Source organism: Sciurus vulgaris, assembly GCF_902686455.1.
Source record: "Sciurus vulgaris genome assembly, chromosome: 4".
Lineage (NCBI taxonomy): Eukaryota > Metazoa > Chordata > Mammalia > Rodentia > Sciuridae > Sciurus > Sciurus vulgaris.
In genome coordinates, this window is record NC_136464.1 from 131,790,652 (window position 1) to 131,811,744 (window position 21,093).

The following is a 21,093-nucleotide window of genomic DNA, read 5'->3' on the forward strand; positions in this document are numbered from 1 at the left end:
TGCATGTGTATAGAATTTAAAAATCATTAGAGTTTATTTTTACTAGAGGCTAAATATTTCTCAGTAAGAATCATTTATTCAACTTGATAAATGTGAAATTTGATTGTGCAAGGAGAGACAGATGATTTCTGCTATGGGGTGGGGAAGATGAATAATATTCTAAACTGTATCTTCCAGGCTCACATAATGTATTTGCAGAGTCTGAAAGAATTTTTATTTAAGTATTTTTCTGGTACTTGTTTTCAATCTGAATTTAGCTCCTGAAGCTGTTATGATTTTACAATGTAGGATAGCCATCATTTAACTTGTAAAATCATCTACCTACATCTGGGATGAACATGTTGAGCCAAGAGTGAACTTTCTAAAGACAACTTGCTTTTGCTGTTCTTGAGACTATTTTCTAAATTCCTTCTGCCTAACCATGTAGAAAGCATCTGCTCTGGCGTCCTTAGAGCAACCTGGACTGGCTTGTGGATGGGCTCAGGCATTTAATGTGTTTATGTTCCTTGATTTTTTTTTTTTTTTTTTTTTGTAGACTGCATTTTGATTCATCATACACAAATGGGGTGCAACTTTTCATTTCTATGGTTGTATATGATGTAGATTCACACCTTTTTTGTAATCATACATGTATATAGGGTAATAATGTCTGTCTCAGTCCACTGTGAGGGTCCTCTCTGCCATGTCCCATGTGGAGGAGGAAAGGGTTAACTGCAGTAGGAGGATGTTGGCGGTTTTTCTGTATATTACCCAAAAAACTTATCTATTCAATAATCACACAAGAACCAATACTCTTTTTATGAGAGGGGGTGTGATGGGTCTGGCCATACCAGCTCTGGCCTCTTACAATCACATGGAGTCACCCAACTCTTCTGTATTTATAATATACAGGTAAAGGGGCAAGTATGGGGAAGAGCTTCTTATGTGATGGACAGGTTAGGGTGGAGTTAGGGAAGCCATTTTCTTAGGGGAAAATTCCAGGAGACAGGGAATAATTTTCACACAGTACTACACGCTTCCCAGCAGTTCCTAAAAGCCAGGCCTCTGCATCCCATGGCTCAACCTAGTCTGATTCTGCTAAATAAGGACAGCTTCCACAATCCACTATTTTTCCTTTTCCTGTCCACTCTCCTCCTCATTTCCCTCCACACAATCCCAGTTCCTCTATTCTTCTTTGAATACCCCTGCCCCCGTTATGTGTTATCATCCACTTATCAGAGAAAACATTCAGCCTTTGTTTTTTATGATTGGCTTATTTCACTTAGCATGATATTCTCCAACTCCATCCATTTATCTGCAAATGCCATAATTTTCTTCTTCTTTTTGGCTAAATAATATTCCATGGTGTATATATTATATAGTTTCTTTATCCATTCATCAATTGAAGGGCATCTAGGTTGGTTCCACAATCTAGCTATTGTGAATTGAGCAGCTATAAACATTGATGTGGCTGCTTTAGTGTAGTATGCTGATTTTGAGTCCTTTGGGTATAAACCAAGGTAAGGGATAACTGGGTCAAATGGTGGATCCATTCCAGGTTTTCTGAGGAATCTCCATACTGCTTTCCAGAGTAGCTGCACCAATTTGCAACTCCACCAGCAATGTATGAGTGTGTCTTTTTCCTCACATCCACACCAACACTTATTAATGCTTGTGTTCTTGATAATAGCCATTTTAATTGGAGTGAGATGAAATTGTAGAGTGGTTTTGATTTGCATTTCTTTAATTACTAGAGATGATGGACACTTTTTCATATATTTGGTGATTGCCTGTATATCTCTTTGAATTTTGTGTCTTAGCTTGTTTGTCCAGAAAATGTCAGAAACCAAAGGTTAAAAGTCATAGTACTGAGTAGAGTACTAGACAGTAAATTGTGTCCAACTCTAGAAGAGAATTTTGTCATGTCTTTGAAACCATTTCTGTAGCATAGTACAACTTAATAGAGGTCATATTCTAAAAGCTTGGTGATTGCGTCTTTATGATGAGCAACTTATTCACATTTCTTGAGTTTCTGTTAATCTTCCTATTAACATCCCCAGGTGACAAACTATTTTTTTTTTTTCTTAATGAATGAGTGATTCCTAATGTACATATTAGTTTCAGTCTTAAAAGCAGAATTACCCTATTCTCCTCTAAAACCTGTTGGCTTCCTTGCATTTTGTATCTCTGTTATGGTACCATTTCTTATCAGTTGAACAACAAATGTGGGAGGACTCTTATAATCTCTTTTCTTCTGCATCAGTGTGGTGTCCAAATTTTATCAGTTTTCTTTAGATTTCACGTGTTATTCAAGCCCTCCTCATATTGCTCACCACACTTAGTTCCATGATAACTTCTTTTTTATTTTTTTAATTTTTACAGACTGCATTTTTATTCTTAATCTGAATGTAATATCTCTATTATTGTCCCTGCTTTGCCTAATATCCTTTGTGATTTTCACTATTTGCCCTTGTATCTGAATTTTATTGTTTGGTACACCAGAAGGCATGTCTGATCTGTCCCTGTTCAGCATCATCTCTCTTGACTCCTTTACCCACTCTCCAGGCTCAGAGGATTCCTGCAATTTGAATTACTTTTTCTTCAGTGAAGTGACCCATGTCTTTGTGCATATTAACTTTCTGCTTGAAATATCTTTGTCCATTTCTTCATCAGGCACCTTCTTATTAAACCTAGAGTTAGCACTTTTATTAAGTTGTCTTCATTCTTATTTAGTACCTCCTATTGCCATTGTATGTCAGACATACCTCTTGTAGTACATAGTATGTTTTACCATGATAGCTTTGTATTTGCAGTTGTACAGTTTGTCCTGCTTCTCTCTGTAGCCCCTGATCCTTCGTAGGTGTCTCTGGGAATTAATATGGCATAGATTCTGAATTGACATCCACTGTTGGTATTCTGAATTGGTGTAAAACCTTGTGATACCTCAAGTCCATGTATAATGAGATATATGTGAGATCACAGGTCTGTGTATACAGAAGTAACTCCTTGATCTTTACCTTGATTATAGGATTTTTTTAATCTGTTAGGAAAATCAGTATGCTTTGGAACATTTGTATGTAGATTCATAAACACATATTTGCATGATATAAAGAGTGGTTATAGGCCATGTTAGTGGTAAATAGGGATTAGAACTGGGAAAACATTCTATAGATTTAAATAGATTATTTCATCTTAGTTTCCCACTTTTCTTTCTTTGAGAAATTATCTTTTTTAATATTTCCTAGAAATAACTTGTATTATTCTTTCCCTTTCCTTCTCCTCACTTTCATGCTTATTTTTTTCTGCATATATTGCTTTCAGTTTAGGTGATATTTTCTGCTAAGGTTAATGTTGCTTGTTTTTGCTTCTTTCTGTGTCCTTCCTAATTTGCATTTTTCTAGAAACTGGGTGACTGAGACTGATTTAACTTCTCTGAATGTAGGGAAATGTGTGTGTATATGCACACCACACACAAATACTCTCCTCCTCCTCCCTCTCCATCTCTCTCTCCCTCTGTCTCTCTGATCTTTAAAAATTGCACAGTATTTACTGATAAAAAATGTTTGTGAGTGCTGAGTAATGACTGGCAAGGGAGTGGAAGGAAAACATTTTAGACTTGACTTAGTGACATGAACTGGTGATGGCTGAGTGAGAATGTACCAGAAAGGTAGGCTTTTTCAAGGTTTTTAAAGTATGTTTTCCTGATCCTTCTGTGTCTTCTGGCACACTTCCCACACCTACTTTAAGCAATCTTAAGGTTTGACAGTAGAGGCGTGCTGGTCAGATTTTAGTGCTTGGATATCAAATATAACAATTACTATATATTTCACCCAGCAGGAACTGAGACCCCTGTTGGCGTCTTAATCCAAAAACAACATTTTAAATTCATATAAACCTTGCCTTAGGGATGGAAAAAAGACAATTTAGGGAACAGCATGAGGTTAAACATATTGATCAGTAGTCCAGTAGTTCTTGTTAGACTTTGAGGAGAATGTACACATAGAGAAATAACATTATCAAAACAACAAAGAATGATTTGCTTTTCTAGAGAGAATCTCTTTTGCTTTGATGATATGGATTTTTGATGATGAAAGATACATTTCAGCCAGGGCTAAAATTTGTTGAAATTTTGGTGTTGAAATTTGGGTGTTAAACTGAAAATATTTGTGATTTTTAAAAAAATATTATTTAAGCTGTACATGAAAGGGTTTAAATGAGGTATATAGTTTATTTTGTGTTAATAAAAATAACAGTAGTTTTAAATATTTGCCACAATGTAAAAACTGTTGCTTGATAAATTTTGAGAAATTTATTATGTAATACTCATTATATAGCTTTTGGTTATAATAACCCTGTTAACCAGATTCAGTAACCTTTTGATCTTGTGGTCTGTGGGAATTTGTTTCTTTTGATGAATGGAAAATTATTTTTTTGGTTCTAGTTTTGATGCTATCCATTCACTAATACATATTTCTAGTTTTTAGCTAGGATGTGCTTAAGTTCTAGTGGATACATGTGGAATGATATTGGACAAGACCCTACCTTTTGGTTATTATAGCGAATTTTTATATGGGGAGATACAAATGTATAAATATTTCTCCATCTCCCTTTTTCCTCAATAATCTCAAATAAGTGAGAATGAAAAACTACTGAGACTCTATTTCTTTTAAATATATCTAATTGACTAAAATATTTTATGTACAAATTATTTTATTAATACATTCTTCTGTGAGAGAAAATATTTGTAATAACTTGGAACAGAACCTCAAATTTTCCATTTTGTTGCCTTTTCTCTAATGTTAGAGACCAAATCTAAGTCTTACTGTGTGTCTGTTGTAGGTAGCTTGTATGCAGCTCATAAATGCCCTCGTTACATCTCCTGATGATTTGGACTTGAGGCTTCATATCAGAAATGAATTTATGCGTTGTGGATTGAAAGAGATATTGCCAGTAAGTGCCCTGCAGTTTCCTTATTAATATTTAAATTAGAAGAGTACTTGAGTGGGGGAAATTTAGATAAATTACCCTCAAGAATAATTTATCTCTGGGAAAAGGCTTGAGTATAAAAATCTATTTTTGAAATGTAGATGATAAGATTTGAGTATTATTTAACACTTTATATGTTTGAATGCTATAAATCATGTTGAATAGTTGGTTTGTTGTTTATATGTTATTCATTAATTTTTTTCATAATTAAAAACAAAATCATTCATCATAATTGCTATTTAATATCTCTAGAATTTAAAACGTATTAAGAATGATGGCCTGGATATCCAACTTAAAGTCTTTGATGAGCATAAGGAAGAAGATTTGATTGAGTTCTCCCATCGCCTTGAAGATATTAGAGCTGAACTTGAATATCCTTTTTTTTCCTGTGGTTTAGTCAAAAGATACATAAAAGTACTGCTAAATCCAAAGCAACTGACTGCTCCCTGAAAATATTTAACTCATTTGTATGTAAACAGTGTGAAATCAAACCTTTTTATACCAGAAAAATGTTATTAGCTCTTTTCATTTTTGTGAATATACACATATGTGAATTGATACTACAATTAACAAATGGATTCTGTTAGACCAGGTTTTTATATGTGAGCATCTGTTCTTTTTTATGTTGGGCATCTTCCTTCCTACCTAGCACTTTCCAGCACTAGGAATTTGGTAGCTTCCACCGATCAGCTGCTTCTTCCCTGCACAGTGGGTTCGTACTGTTTTAGGCCCCTTGTTCATTCTGTAGGGCTGCGCTCTTCCCAAGGTCCACCAGGTTCCTGTCCTCCACTAGTGCCTTTCCATGATAGATAATACCTGAAATGGCTCTGTCAAGTGAGTGCATCATTGGGACTCAATGTGGTTTTCACAACCAGCTGCGTACTACCTTTGCCCCCAGCAGCTTTTTTACTTAGGAAAGGCAGATTGGAGTTGATTATAAAGGAGAATCAAGGAAGTGTCAGGGCAAGTTGCGATTCCCAGAATTATTCCCCTGCCCTCAATCTTCAGTACCTGTATGAGGGTAAGATACTTAATGGTTTCTCAAAGTGTTACACAGCAAATTATGTATTATATTATTACAGTTATTTGGTATTAGAGTATAAATAAGTCCTTATGTTCCTTAATCAATTTACTGAAGCATCTGATGTTTACAACATGGTGTGGAATACAGTTAAGGAGACCAGAGCAGAGGGATATTTTATTTCTATTCTTCAGCATCTTTTGCTGATTCGAAATGATTGTTTTATAAGGTCAGAGGAAGTTATATTCTAATGTTTTCTATCACCAGTAAAAATCTATTAATTGTGAAATTCATTTGAACTAAAAAATAATTTTTATTTCTGTCATAATATTGATTTATAGAATGTGGTTTTTTTCTCTGGTCATACATTTAGGTACATGATGGTGACACACTATTTTACTATGACTTTTTAAACTGCCGTGGATTCTTGGTTATAGTCTTTCATCTGAATAAAAGTTCAAAGTAGCAACAAATTCATGTGGTAGATAATATTTTCTTTTTATTCCTTAGGCAGTAGGAATGATGTTGATAAGTTTCTTTTCATGTTACATGAAGGGTGCTAAACACAGCTTTTATTAGTGTTTAAGTATCTGGAAACTACCGTAATAATATAGGTGTGTTTAATGTTTCTAATGTATTGGAAAAACCATACATATGGCTTTTCAGGTTTGATTACATCCCAGCCAGCTAACCTTAATAAATTATTTACCCTTTTTCTACCTCATCTACATCATAATGCAGCTATATATGGTAACATGGGTAAAAATCAGAGCAAATCCCTGATAAATGGTGCATGTTCAATAAGTGTTCTCTATATTCTCTTTCCAGTTTTATTAGTATTTTATGAGAGAAGCTAAGATGTTTAAATATAAAATCCCCTAAGTTGCCCCCAGTTTAGCTTTGATTTCATTCTCAGATATTGTGGGAGTGTGTCTTTCCTACTTAGTTTCAAGTAGAAGAATTTGTTAGAAAAGGTTTTTAGGCTGTGCCCCTGGGTAACGGCAGAGTGCAACTCAGAGATGTACTGATGTACCTAACAAGAGACAACAAGAGTGAAAATGTTGGAACTTCAGGTCCTTCAGGAAGAGTACAGGTCATGCACCAACTTCTTTGTAGCTAACAACCCCATCAGTGTTTTAAAATATGAGTTTAATGACCTATTTTGCTGCTTTCTAACATTTAAGATAAAATAATAGATTAAATATTTAACCATTTATCAATGCTAGATAAAAAATACTAATTATGTAAGATTTTAAAATACTACTTGCATCCTGCTAATTACAATGCTATTTTTCTCCAAATTTACTTCAAAATGAAATTGAAACTTATATTTATTCTGAAGTAACCCCATCAATTTCTTGATCTGTGTGTGGGTGATCCTTCCGGCTTCAGGTTGGTTGTTGCTGTTGTAAGTTCCCAGGAAGTCCGGACCTTGTTAGCATTAAGTGGTTTAAATGTGTCTGTGGTGCTTCAGGGATTGTGTCCAAGAGGCATGGCATTACGTCCAACTTCAAAACAGATCAAAATAGACAAATGTCATGGGACATGTTTAGCTCATCTTATTTTGACAGGAGACATAGTTGTTACAAATTTTACACAAATTTTACTGTCTGTCTTTGTTCCATGATTGCAAACTTGCAGTTAGTTGTTGTTATTATTTGTTCACTCTTAGAAAGTTATATTTTTATTGCTTTTATTTTACTACGTGTCACAGTTGTAGTCATTTACATATTTTTGTTATACATTCATTTTTAAAAAATTAACTTATTTAGCTTTTTATTTACATGCAGTAAAAGAGCTTATTAGTATAAAAGTAAAGCAACTTTTCTATCAGTGTTGTTCTTTTGGTTCTCTGTTCATGTTTTGGTTTCATCTGTTGTAGCATGGACCTGGAATTTGCCTTTTCAGAAATCTTAGGTGACTTATATGTTTATTATGGAATAACATTTTGAACTACTATTGATATGAACAAGTACAACTTTTCATTTTTTTTATGAATAATAGAATGTGAAATGTTCTCATTTAAAATAATTAGTTGATGGGAAAGGTTAAGAGTTTTTTAAAAAATTTTCACTTTTGGTACAAAAGGAAATTTTACTGAAATGTACCTCTATTAAGGAAGATGTACCTAAGGCAGCCACAATCCCTCAAGAGAAAGGGTGGGAAAAAAGTGCAGCAAGATATTTGGAAGGAGGAGATGATCAAATTCTGTTCTGACCAAATAATTAATACCTTTTCAAGTGAAAATATGATAATAGTCGAATGCTCAAGGGAGATAATTTTTGGATATTTGTAAAAAATACTATAGAGAAAATGAATATGATTTCAGAACATTCTCCAAGAAGAGTGGCATTGTGTTGGTAATGGCAATTTATGTTCATCCTTTAATTAACTTATTCATGTATTTTTCTGGCAAATTCACTAACACTTCTGGTGGAGATTATTTTCTAGATGTACATTTCTAGGATCCAGAGACACGTTATTCTTGGCTATTTTTGCTTGCTGAAAGTTTTTGCATGAAATTTGTGCCACATCATTAATGAACTTATAACTGGGCATTGTGGAATTGAGAAAAAGTTCACCAACATTACAATTTTAAAAAATGGACAAAATGTCTTCCAGTATTAAAGCAAAAACATTTTTATTATTAGTTAGGATGACATTAAGAGTAGAAAGGGAATACATCATAGAAAATTTCAAATGTGATACATATATAAATGTGTGTGAAATGTGTTTATCTAAGTGTAAGAGAGATTGTAGAGGCTAAAATATTAAGGCCTGACATTATTTAATGTCTTTGAAAGAAGTTGAGAAAATTGAGACAAACAGTGGTGACAAAAGCTTCTGGTTTTAGTCTTTACCCAGGAACCATTCCTTGAATATTTTACCCCATGAAAATGAATGATTTAGTTTTGTTAATATTTAGCCATACTAGATTTTATTCAGCATAAGAGATGGTTTATTAGGTGGTAGGTAAATACATCAAAGACAGTAGGTTACAGTTAATAGGAAAGACTGACCATCACACAACGTAGAGAGGGTTTGGAAAAAAAAAAAAAAAAAAAAAAAACTATCCAAGTCCTTAAGGAAAGAAAGAATTCTTGGGGGTGATTGGGGATGTAGTTCTGAACCTCATTATAATACTGTCTACTCCATCATTTAATTTGATTTTATTTATAATTTTTTTGTGTGTGTGTATTGCTTTCATATTCATTGACTATATTCTCAGGGAGTGTTCTTAGGCTATTAGAAATATAGATGGGCTATGTTTAACTATAGAAATAACATGGATCCTATTTGGGGATTTTAGTTGAAATTTAATTTTGGTATGTTGTCATCATATTAAATGTTCCTGGTTTTCTTTTGGGTAAGAAATACTAGTTTGGTATTACCTATCATTTACAGTATCAGTTTTGTTTGTGTTTGTGGTGCTGGAGATCTAACCCAGGGCCTCAGGCATACTAGACAAGTAAGTGCTCTGCTACTAAACCACATCCCCAGCTCCTGCAGTATCAGTTTTTAATTTGATTGCATAAACATTGCTGAAAACAATGTGTCAATATGGTTTTAAGAACTTCTCATAAAACTTTTTTGTAGAAAATATTGTTTCTTGGTTTATATTAATAAATTGAATGAATGATAGCTATTTTGGTGTGGCACAGTGAAGTTTGATGATTTTTGAGGACTATGTTCAAGCCCATATCTCTTCATCTTAGTCTTTTATAACCATTGATGAATTAAGTAAAGGTTTTGACTTTTATTCGAAAGTCATCTTTAAAGCATTATATATTTCCTAGACCACTATTTAAAAATATTTATTGAAATCAGTATGTGGAAAGCATATGGAAAGTGATTTCTATTATATTTACTCTCTCATGTAATTCTGTTACCTGTTGAAACTGTATTAACAAATTGTTGGAAATTGAAATTAAGCTTAACAAAAATTTTTGTTCTGATATAATAAGTGTACATTTACTCTTTTCTTTGGTTTTAGACAACAGTACTTCAAATTAATTGATGAGTGTGTATCCCAGATTGTATTGCATAAAGATGGAATGGATCCAGATTTTACATATCGAAAACGATTAGATTTAGATTTAAGTCAATTTGTAGGTAAGTATTTCTCCAGTTAAATTAAAATGTTTTATTATTTTTTATGACTTGGGTTAGCTCTCTGATATTGGTTCTTATGATGGATCTCCAGAGGGTCTTTGATACCCTTTCAGGGGATCTTAATAGTCATTGTAATAATAATTTATTATTTGCCTTTTTGATTCTGTTGATTTCTTCCACTGATGGTGTAAAGCAATGGGTTGTAAAACTTATAAATCAAGGCAGTGGCACTAAACTGTAGCCAGAATATTCTTTACTGTACATAGAACAATGTAACACGCGATGCATACTTGTAATTCCAGCTACTTGGGAGGCTGACACAGGAGGATCTTAAGTTGACAGCTATGACAATTTAGCAAGACCCTGTCTCAAAATACTACTATGACTACTACTACTACTACTACTACTAATAATAATAATAATAATACAAAAGGGGCAAAGATATGGCTTAATGGTAGAGTACTACTGGATGGAACCCCAGAACAACAAACCAAACTAAACTAAACCTGCCAGTTTTTAAAAAAGAATTTCTATGTAATCATAAGAATAATTTTATTATATGTTGCTTCTTGTACATTTTTTCAATACTGTATGTTAACAAATGAATTAAATGCATAAAACAGTTGTGTGTACCTAAGTACAAAAGAGCAAAAAACAATCTGTCAGTTTGAAACACTGTCATGTGAACTGGTTACTCTAAGTGTTTAGCACCCATTTTCTTAAAACTGGAATAGAGTGAATCTGTACTTTAAAGGAAATGATTGACAGAATTTTGACCAATGAGAAAATTGGAACTTTTAAGTCAGAATTAGAATTTTGAAAACTCATATTTATTGCTATTACCTTGACAGCTTCTAAGTACTAAGAAAAACTTCCTGTTGAGTTCAGTGAGGTTATTAACCAATATGGTTATTTTGATAAAGAGATGTGTTAAAATTTGGGAGATGTGCTTGACTCAGCAAACTACTCTTTTCTAAATGACCACCTGATGATACAAATTTAGCACAGGCAAAAGATCCATTAAAAGTACAGCAGTGATCCATTTTCTTAAAGTAACAGTGAAAGTTAATTGATATATGTGACTCTATTTAAGAAGTACCATTTGAAATTTTGGTGTAACCACAAAGAAGAATATCCAGGAAGAACTGAAAAGGTTATTAGCACACATCTCACCTTTTCAACTACATAACTCTGCCAGATTGTGTTTTTCTTCTACACCCCGAAAGAGGAATGGAATATATAGAGTGAGTAAAGAACTAGGTAATATTAGTGACTTTGATAAAGAAAATGCTTGTTTCTGTGGAGAGGAACAATTAGCATTTCCTAAGGAGTATGAAGGGGACACAGAAATTAAGAAAAACATGCTCTACACAGGCAGCAAACCAAAATGAGAAATGATTTTGACCAGTGTTGGAAAACTATATTCTACCTGATCATTAGGAATGTTTTTTTTTGAGTCGGTGGGATTTTGTCATTGAAGTCTTAAGAAAGAAATAGAAAGCTTGAACACTGCTTGACTATATAAGTGAAACATATTTACACAGTTTTAATAAATTTATTGCTTATTTTAAATGTTTAGAATAAACTTATAGATTTAAATACAGGAGAGACTGTTGTATAGGCAAGAGAAGAGATGAAGTTCAGCAGTGGGAGAAAGGGATTCAAAAACCACGGGGTGCATATAATATATATTGTAGTAATCGAGAGTTACTGTCTATATCGTAGGAACCAGAGAGTTAATTATTTAGTGCCATGGAGCCAGCCAATTTAGCAATAGAATGACAAAAAATTGAGATTAGGCAGGCACACTGTCTTCATCTTCTATAATAGGAAGTTTCTTATAGTGTTTTAAGTAGATCAATCAAGTTATAACTGCACGCACATTTTATTTTAATTAAGAAGCTAACCACCAGAATAATCTAATATAGAAAGATCAATGAGAGGTTGCATTTAGGAAGCAGGCTAAAGTTTGGATGCAGTGATTTGGTTGACTGTTTCTTTTCATTTTAAGTTTTTCTCTAATAAACTATGTTCATGTATTTGTTTCATTAATAAAAAGTTTGGATAAAATACACACACATATATAAATATAAATGGTGAATCTATTTGAATCATATCTCCTGCATAATATACTACCATAGAGATATATATCATAATTTATTTAATCCATTATTAATGAGCATTTAAATTATTTCCAGTTCTTTTAGTTAACATAAACAATATTTTAATGCATATTCCTGCCCAAAGGCAAAATCCTAAAAAATAGAATTGCTGCATGAAAGAAGTATGTACTTAAAATTTTAGCAAGTAGCTCCTACTTTTTAATCAGCAATGTGGGGAACATTTAAACTTTGATTATTAGGTTGTAGGAGAGTTGGTTTCCCCATGCCAACTCCAGTACTTGACATTATGGACCATTTAATCTTTGCTATGAGTTCTCATTTAAAATTTTATATTTTCATATTACTAGGTTGTAACAAACCTTTTAGTAGTTGTTATTTTTTTCCCTAATTTTCTGTTTATTATGGCTGCCTGTTTTCCTATTAGCCTCTGTTGGTCTCATTTTTCCTTCTTCCTTCAGAATATTTATGGGTTGATGTTATAAACTTCTGAATATTATATAATTGACCTGATAGAAGTTTAAAATTGTGCTTGAGTTTGTCTTTTCTTTGTTTTTTTTCTTTTTTTCTTCTTTTCCTTTTGTGGTATCAGACTTTATAAAGCCACCTCTGTTCCAGCTTTTTAATGTATTTCTCCATTTTGTTTACTTTTTCACTGTTTATCAGTATTACTTCTAATTCCTTTCCATGGTTTTTTTCTTACTAAACTATTGGAGTTACAGTGAATTTAAGTAGTATTGCAATTAAAAGATTTTTGTCATTGTGCTTTTAGATGTTTGCATAGATCAAGCAAAAGTAGAAGAGTCTGAAGAAAAGGCATCAGAACTTTACAAAAAAGTAAGTAAGGTTGACCAGCCTTGCTAGACTTTGTGGGGAAGCACTGAAGGCACAATTGGACCTCAGGGACTTTGATTGTTATTCCCTGTCTTCTTTACTTCCTTCACATATTGACTCATACACCATTCTCCATGTATGACTTCTTAGACCACCATGTTATTTCAAACTCTTCATTCCCCATTCCCAAGTTTAGCCTTTCCTGTTCTTTTCCCCTTATTTTTCTTCCATTTTATTTGTTATCATCTGGTATGCTACTAAATTTATATACTTATATATGTATATATGCATTAGCTGTTTCTCCCTGAGGTTATTTTTGCCCTATTCTGTACTATTTCTGTACCAAGAACCATTTCTGACTTTGTGTAAGAACTAAAATATTTTTTGAGTGAAAGAATGAATAGTTGAATAAAATGTTTAGAATTGGAATCATAAGATAAGTAAATCTTAAGAAATCATAGTTTAGACTCTTCAGACTGAAATATCTAAATTTTTAGAATGGTTTAATTTTTGTTTTGACTAAAGTTGCTTCATTATTAAGTTGAACTATATCAAGTTGCCATTTTCGTACTTGAAAACTGTTGACTATTGTCAGCTTCATTAGTTTCAACCTAATAGTATTTCTGACTATCCAGCCATTCCCTACTTCTCTCTAAAGTAGTGTTTTGACCTTTTATCTTTCTCTTGGCATGTACCATTAGACTTTCTTGGTTGATTTCTTCACATTTAAGTATTCATTCTCATTTGAATTCTTGGGGCTGGTTTCTCATGTCAGTAGAATAATAATAATTACCACAATTACTGCCACCATAGCCAAGCCACAGGAAATATTTATAAAGTGAACGTTTCCTATGTGTTAGCACCATCCCAAGGTGTGCACATTTTTTAATTGCAGGTCCTAACTATATATTGAAAGAATTACACTTTTCCTTAAACTTTGACAATCAAATACAACTTGCAAAGAATAGGTACCATTTCTTTCATTAAAGAGTAACATATGAAAAACATTGATTTTTTTTTTTTTTTTTTTTGATACCAGGGATTGAACCCAGGGGCACTTAACCACTGAGCCACATCCTCAAACCTTTTTGTATTTTATTTAGAGACAGGGTCTTGGAAAGTTCCTTAGGGCCTTTCTAAATTGTTGAGACTGGCCTTGAACCTGCAATCCACCTGCTTCAGCCTAGCTTCTAGGATTACAGGTGTCCTCCTCCATGCCCCACCATTGAAATTTTTTTGGTGTGGAAAGTCCTATGTTATTGGGCTCATCAAATAGTTAATGAGGGCTTACTGTCCAGTCTTTTTGCCTCAGGTGTCACAGCTTTGAAAATGATATTGTCATTGCCTTGAAATGACTTGTGTATTGGGGGAAACAAGATTAATGGATCACTTAATTAAATTAAGTTTACAAATTATTACTTTTGATTGATGTTCATGTTGTAGTGTCACTCTTCCCTCAGTGAGCCTTGTAGTCTAGGCTCTGTAAGCCCTTTGACCCTTCATGGGAAGGTAGTAATAAACTTTCAAGTGCTAGAATTGAATACAGCCCAGATAGTGTGAATTTATTCTGGTTATTGTTTTCAGGTGTATAGTGTATCTGAATTGAGCAGTGTATTTCTCAAAGGATTTCTTTTAAATTACAAGGTTTAAATGTAATTCAAAGATCTTGTTCAAGGTTAGTTTTTTTTTTTTTTAGTGAGAAATCATGTTTTAGGTCTATTCAAAAAATGTTTGCTTCGTAAAAGATTTCTATTGCCATACCATTTTGTATATATCAGCAAAAACTTTGTTCTGATAGCTCTATAAGGACACATGTAAATACTTTGCTTTAGGCAGAAAGGAATCATCGTTGCTAGATACATTCTTTATTTTGGTGCATAAATTTGAAAAATGAAGACTAGAAATGTCAGATAGTATATAGAAAATATTGAATTATCCACCTTCTTATACAGATGGCACTAATACATTTACCCTAGGGAATGAAATTAAGCAGAACCTCAACCTTAACTGTGTTTCTTGACATTTTTGTGTGTAATTTTGTAAGTATAATATTGCTGTAGCAAATCTTTTTGGAGAAGAAAGCTATCATATCAGGTTTTATAAAGTGTGCTGTTAATGGAGACTCCTTTTATCCCCAGGGCTACTGTGATTTGACTATAGATATTACAAAAATGCTAAAGAAAGTTTGTATTTCATGTGATCCTTTTATAGGGGGGATGTAGAAATTTATTTCTTTGGTAAGTAATACAGATACTTTTAGTATTGCCAAGTTGATTTAATACATTTTGATAGAGCGTACTAATTATGACTGATTGTTTTGATCATTTTTTCCCCCTTTGGCCCCCTAAATAACCCTTTGACCTTTGGAATTTTAGACTAAACATAGAATAGTGTCCATATTGATATCATCAAAAGGCTTCTTCATTCTTACACTCATAAGCATTTTTTAAATTTTCTTGCAATGTAGCAATGAACTTTGTCTCAGTGATAAAACAGAGAAAAGAGAAAGTGACCACTCAATGATTTTTGATGTGGGAGGAGTGGTTAAATTTAATATATGTTATTGGCACAGTCATTCAGCACATGAAAATTTGATGGGAATTGGGTCATCACTTCATTCTACAAATAGTTATTGAGTTTAATCATAAATGTAAAGCATTTGAAAGGTGATGAATAGAATAGAAAAGTTTCTCACTTTTATGAGCTTCCATGTTAGAGAATGTTATTGTGAATATGATGGTACATTTTAATAATTTTGTATGACAGCATGATAATTGGCTGTGGTAGAAAAATCCTATGTGACATGGGAGACAATCGAAAGAATTTCTCATCTATTCTTGGGTGGTCAGGGAAGACTTACCTAAGAAGTGTTATCTAATGTGAGCCCTGAAGCACCAGTGTGAGGTAACAATTTGAGATATCCAAAGAAGCCATGAATGTAAATTTATTTTGAATTTCGTCTAGGTATTTTGAGCTTGACATATCTACAGTTTGGATATAGTTTCATTTTGTCCCTCTTATAGGTCATGTGTTAAAGGATCGTTCCCCAATGTGACATTGTTGGGAGCAGGAGGAACCATTAAGAGTTGGGGCCCAGTGGGAGGCCTTTAGGTCATTGGATAATAAGGTAGTTTTCTGTGCCACCCATTGAGTCCTTGCCAGAGGAAGAGGACTGATATAAAAGGAGCCAGCCTGACTCCTCTGATCCTCCCTCTTCCTGGTTCCTCATATAATCACTTGCTTGCTCTGGCACACACTCCTACTACTGTTATCTGTGTCTTGAGGTGGTACAGCTCAAGGGTGCTCCTTGCAATAGAGCCTGCACTATGTCATTTGGACTTTGAATCTCCAGAACTGTAAGCTATGTAGTTTTCATGAGGAGCCCGCCAGTTATTTCTTTATAATGATGCAAATCTGAATAGTGTAGTATATTGAACCAAAGTCCTCTTTCTTCTTCCTAAAAATGGCTTTTCTCCCTGCATTTTGTATACTTACCCTACCCCATGTTAACAACACTTTGTTTCCAATGTGAAAAACCACACATCTTAGATACACTCCTCTTACTTAGTTTCTTCTTTCAGTCAGATACACATACTTTTGGATTCTGTAGTCTCATTTTCTTTCCATTATCTTCTCCTCCAGCTCAATTCAGACAGGTTCTCAGTTCTTGCTTGGACAACTGCAATAGCCTCCAAACCAATTCACTGTGCCTGTAGCAGTTTTCTTTTGGTTCATCTTCTGAAACACTGCTGCTGGTTGGGTTTTCCAAGGTGCAAATGGATAGCATACTTCACCTCACAACTTTCTGTGGTTTGTAGGACAAAAGAAATCTGGTTTATTGCAAAATTCCTTTCAACAGTTTCATTCCTAAGTAAATAAATTAATAAAATAGAATATAACAAAATTGAACTTGCGAAACAAAAAAGGTTTCTTTCTATGTGTAACTCAGCTTCATCCCCACAGCTGGTTTTTATACCTTCTTTTGAGCCCCTGACAAAGGATTGCTTGTACTTCCTCTGTGCATTGCTATTCCCTCTGCTTGACATGCTAGCAGCACTACTCAGCAAGCTCTTCAAGTTCTTCAAGCCTGATTTTATATTTTATTCCACCAGGAATCACTCAGTGCCACTCAGTCTTTCTCTGGCTTTATTGCTGTTACTTCTCATGGAGTTGGGGTGTTTGCTTTTACTTCATAGAAGCGTTGGCCATGTTCTGCTTAACACTCTTACTTCCAGCACCTAAACCTCTGAGAGAAATGTCCTAGGCACACTGGTAGGTATTTATTGTATAATGGGAAATAGGTTGGGGCCAGATCCCAGAGGGTACTTGGCTATTAATTTCATGATGATAATGAAGCCACTAGAAGTTTTAGAGTAAAGAAGTCATATTATTTGAATCATTATTTCCAAAGAATATTAATGTACAAACATCAAGGTTTGTAGAGGGAAGAAGTTAGGTTTGGTTTTGAAAAGTTTATCTTTCTTTTTTTACTTGAACATTTTTCATTAAGCAATTGAATTAGTAGTCTGGTATTTAGATGAGAAGATGTGCTGGTGATAGGGATTTGGAAGCCATCAGTATATGAATGGTGATGTGGAAGAGATCATCTTATGAGAAATTGGAATGAGACAAGCAGAGGGATGAGGAAAAAGTTCTATACATTGCCAACCTGAAAGAAATTGGGAGGAGAAATCATAAATAGGAGGAGAAGCAGAACATGATCTTGTAGTGGAACATATAGAAAAGACGTTAGATATGGAGGTTTATTCTATTTGTAAATATTTATGCTTAGAGCAGATTTGCCCCTTAAAAGAGTATGGAATATTTCATAATCTATTTTGTTCAACATGGTAACCAGTGGTACTGTGTGTGTCTTTTTCATCCTTTAAAATGTGTAGTGTGACTGAGGACCCAGAATTTTTAAGTTTTATTTGATTTTTGTGAATTCATACTTAACCAATTGTGGCCAGTTGAAGTGCACAGCTGTGGAAATACAACTGAATGTGAGACTGTGATTTAAAATTTGGAAACTCACAGTTTTTAGTGGGAAAGAGTGATTGAGAGGTTGTGGTAGATACTGAAATGAATGAAGTTCCAACAACTTAGAAAAGTGAGAATGGGCAAAGAACACTGTAAAAATTGTCTTTGAAGCAAAAAAAAAAGGAAGATTCTGTTGTAAGGGGTAAGATGAAGGACCAAAATACAGAGGGCTGAGAATGTATCAGGGGTGTTGAGACAATTGATTTAGCTTGTCCATGTTAAAACCTAGAGTGGCAGGAGGTTTTTAATTGACCTCTGAGTGTGGCTGGGGTTGTAAATTACTTACTTTAGGTTTTTGGATTAGCATCTTTTCACTTACTTCATGGTAGGAGTGGTTTGGAGGAGCTACAGTAGTAGTGGGAGTGATAATATCTTGTAAGGTTCTGGTGAGCTGAAGGACATTTGGGCAGTTTTCACCTGTTAGTTTCTTTGGTCTTCATCAGAGAACACAGGTTAGATGTGACAATCCATAGCCTGCAATTTACTTTCCTGACTTGTAAATGGGAATTAAAATAATATTTCTTATTTCACAGTTTTGGTTATAAAACTTAAAAATGCCTCGTTCTGTTCTTAAAACTCCGGTGTGGAGGAGACTGGATGCTTATATGTGTGCATGGGGATATGTAGTATTTTGACCTTTTGCTCAGTTTTGCTGTGCCCCTAAAAGGCTGAAAAGCATTATCTAAGCTTTAATTGTAGGGAGGTGGCATGGTTTCATCTCTGAGTGATTCAGACTTGGAAGGCAGACAATCTGGCTTTTTTAGTCTTACATCTTTTACTAGCTGCAGACTAGTAACTACCTCTTTGTGTTAAGGGCAAAAAAAGATCCCTTTCTGAACTAAATATGAATAAAACCCCTTTGTATACTGTTGAGTTCTGTATTTTTATTTTCCTTGTTGAGGTTTGACTGTTTAAAGACTAGAGGCTACTTTTGTGAAGGAGTTGTCTCTTCTTATAATTATTTTCTTTTTTAAAAAAGAGCTAAATACTTGTTTTTGATTATCAGACCATACCCTATTTAAATTCAATTTTCTTAGGAGAGGTTTTCAATCCTAATGATGGCATAGTGGAGCTATTTGAATGCAAAATGGGAACTTGTGATGAGTAACTATATAAATTAGAAAACTCATTGGATTCCCCAAATTTTATTTTTTGCCCTCCTCCCTGAAGATACAGCACTAGATTAACTTGGCCATTAATCTCTCAAAGGTACTAGGAGATATGTTGTTATAAGAAAAAAGCAAGTAAATGATGTATTTATGGAATGGAGTTGTTTTTTAATGAAATGTATTGAAATGGAATGCTTTTAAATCATCTTGATAAACTTCAGATAAGTTTCAAGTATAGGATTATAAAGGTGGGGCAGTTAGGAATTCGATATAATGCTTTGCTCTCTTACTTTCACACAAAATCACAATGTTATTTAGGGACTTTTAAGAAAAATGCCAAGGTCATAGATAACTATGAGCCCGTTTGCTCTGCTGAGAGAAGTCATACACTGCATCTCTGGCTTGGTCTGCTCCCTTGTGAATGAATGATTTTGCCTGGAATTGGAGAGACTTAGAGAAAGACTGTGGATGACTAATCACAAAATCTACCATTCCTTTTATAAAACCAATTTAGAAATGTACATTTTATTGGCAGATCATTAGAGTCTATTTTTGTATGAAGAATAGTGCTTTTCATTTCCAACTTACTCTTTTTGTTTTCAGTTTGAAAAAGAGTTTACTGACCACCAAGAAACTCAGGCTCAATTGCAGAAAAAAGAGGCAAAGATTAATGAGCTTCAGGTCGAGCTACAAGCTTTCAGATCTCAGGTAAAATGCCATTCTGGGTGATTTTGCTATGTAAACCACACCTGGGGGACAAAGGTCATGCTTTATATATATATATATATATATATATATATAGCATCAAAATGTTTCAACTTGAATTGCACTTGTATGTTTTCATAGTATTGTTTATATGCATTTCTGTTCAGTTTTTTAAAATTGCTTTTGACTTTATTCTTACTCTGTATTGTTAGGAGTATGTAATCTTTTAGGAATTAACTTGCTTCCATGTGTATCATTTGGGTTTTGTTTCTAAGGTCACACGTTTCCTAAGTAATGTTTCCTAACTAATTAAGCATAAAGATTAAGAAATTCCTTTGCTCTTAGATTTGTCATTCATCACTGATCTTCATCCTTCTACAGGAAATTATTGCTCATGCTATTTATTTTTCACAACCTTCAGCCTATGGGTACCTTGCAGTGAAAGATAACCTCTAGCTGAATGAGACCATTTTCTGATAATTTTTCAATTTCCAAAAGTAAACAGATTTAAAACATGACAAAAAAAGAGAGCAAATCTGGATTATGAAGCAGATAGCTCACATACATGCTTTACACATAAAACACTAGATAGCAAGAAATACATCATCTGCATGCTTCATATGGACAAAAGCAAGGGGGTAGAATATTCAGAGCTAAATTTCTTCATGTACGTTTACATACAGGATGATGAGCAATTAATTATAGTTCAGCTATTTTCCTTTCATCCCGATTTATGGTTATGAAAGAGTCTCAGACATACTGTTTCCTGAATTATTGGCCATTTTTGTTTCCTTTAAATACCTAGTGAATAGTTTTGTTATAAAGGCTGTCTGAAGATACCTTTAAGAGATAGCGATCTGTTGGATTTTAACTTTTGTTAATAAAATTATTTACAGGAAAATCATTCTCATTGATATTTCTTTTTTTCTACATGGAAGAAGTATCACCTTTCACTGAATGTTTTTCCTCTTATGGCACTTATCTTTCATGTTTAAAAAGATGTTTTCTGTGACTTGCAGGCAATGGCTGGGCTGAAACATTATGGTATTTTTCCTGTCCTTGGCTAATATAAAATTAATAATTTTCTTTTTAATTATCACAGTTGATAGATCACTTGCAAATCCATCCTGGAAAATTCTAGTTTATAAAAAAATGTATCTACTATCTTTGGATAAATTATGAATGG

At 33.7% G+C, this 21,093-nt stretch overlaps 1 protein-coding gene across 1 annotated transcript in view; it reads left to right on the forward strand.

Annotated features, from left to right (window-relative positions):
• Positions 1-21,093, forward strand: part of DIAPH3 (diaphanous related formin 3) — a 495,179-nt gene that overhangs the window by 180,871 nt on the left and 293,215 nt on the right. Inside the window, exons 10-15 of the mRNA XM_079137635.1 lie at positions 4,819-4,929; positions 5,218-5,336; positions 6,099-6,215; positions 9,981-10,099; positions 12,992-13,056; positions 19,806-19,910. Of these exons, the coding sequence (XP_078993761.1) occupies positions 4,819-4,929; positions 5,218-5,336; positions 6,099-6,215; positions 9,981-10,099; positions 12,992-13,056; positions 19,806-19,910 (636 nt within the window). The remainder of the gene's footprint in view (positions 1-4,818; positions 4,930-5,217; positions 5,337-6,098; positions 6,216-9,980; positions 10,100-12,991; positions 13,057-19,805; positions 19,911-21,093) is intronic.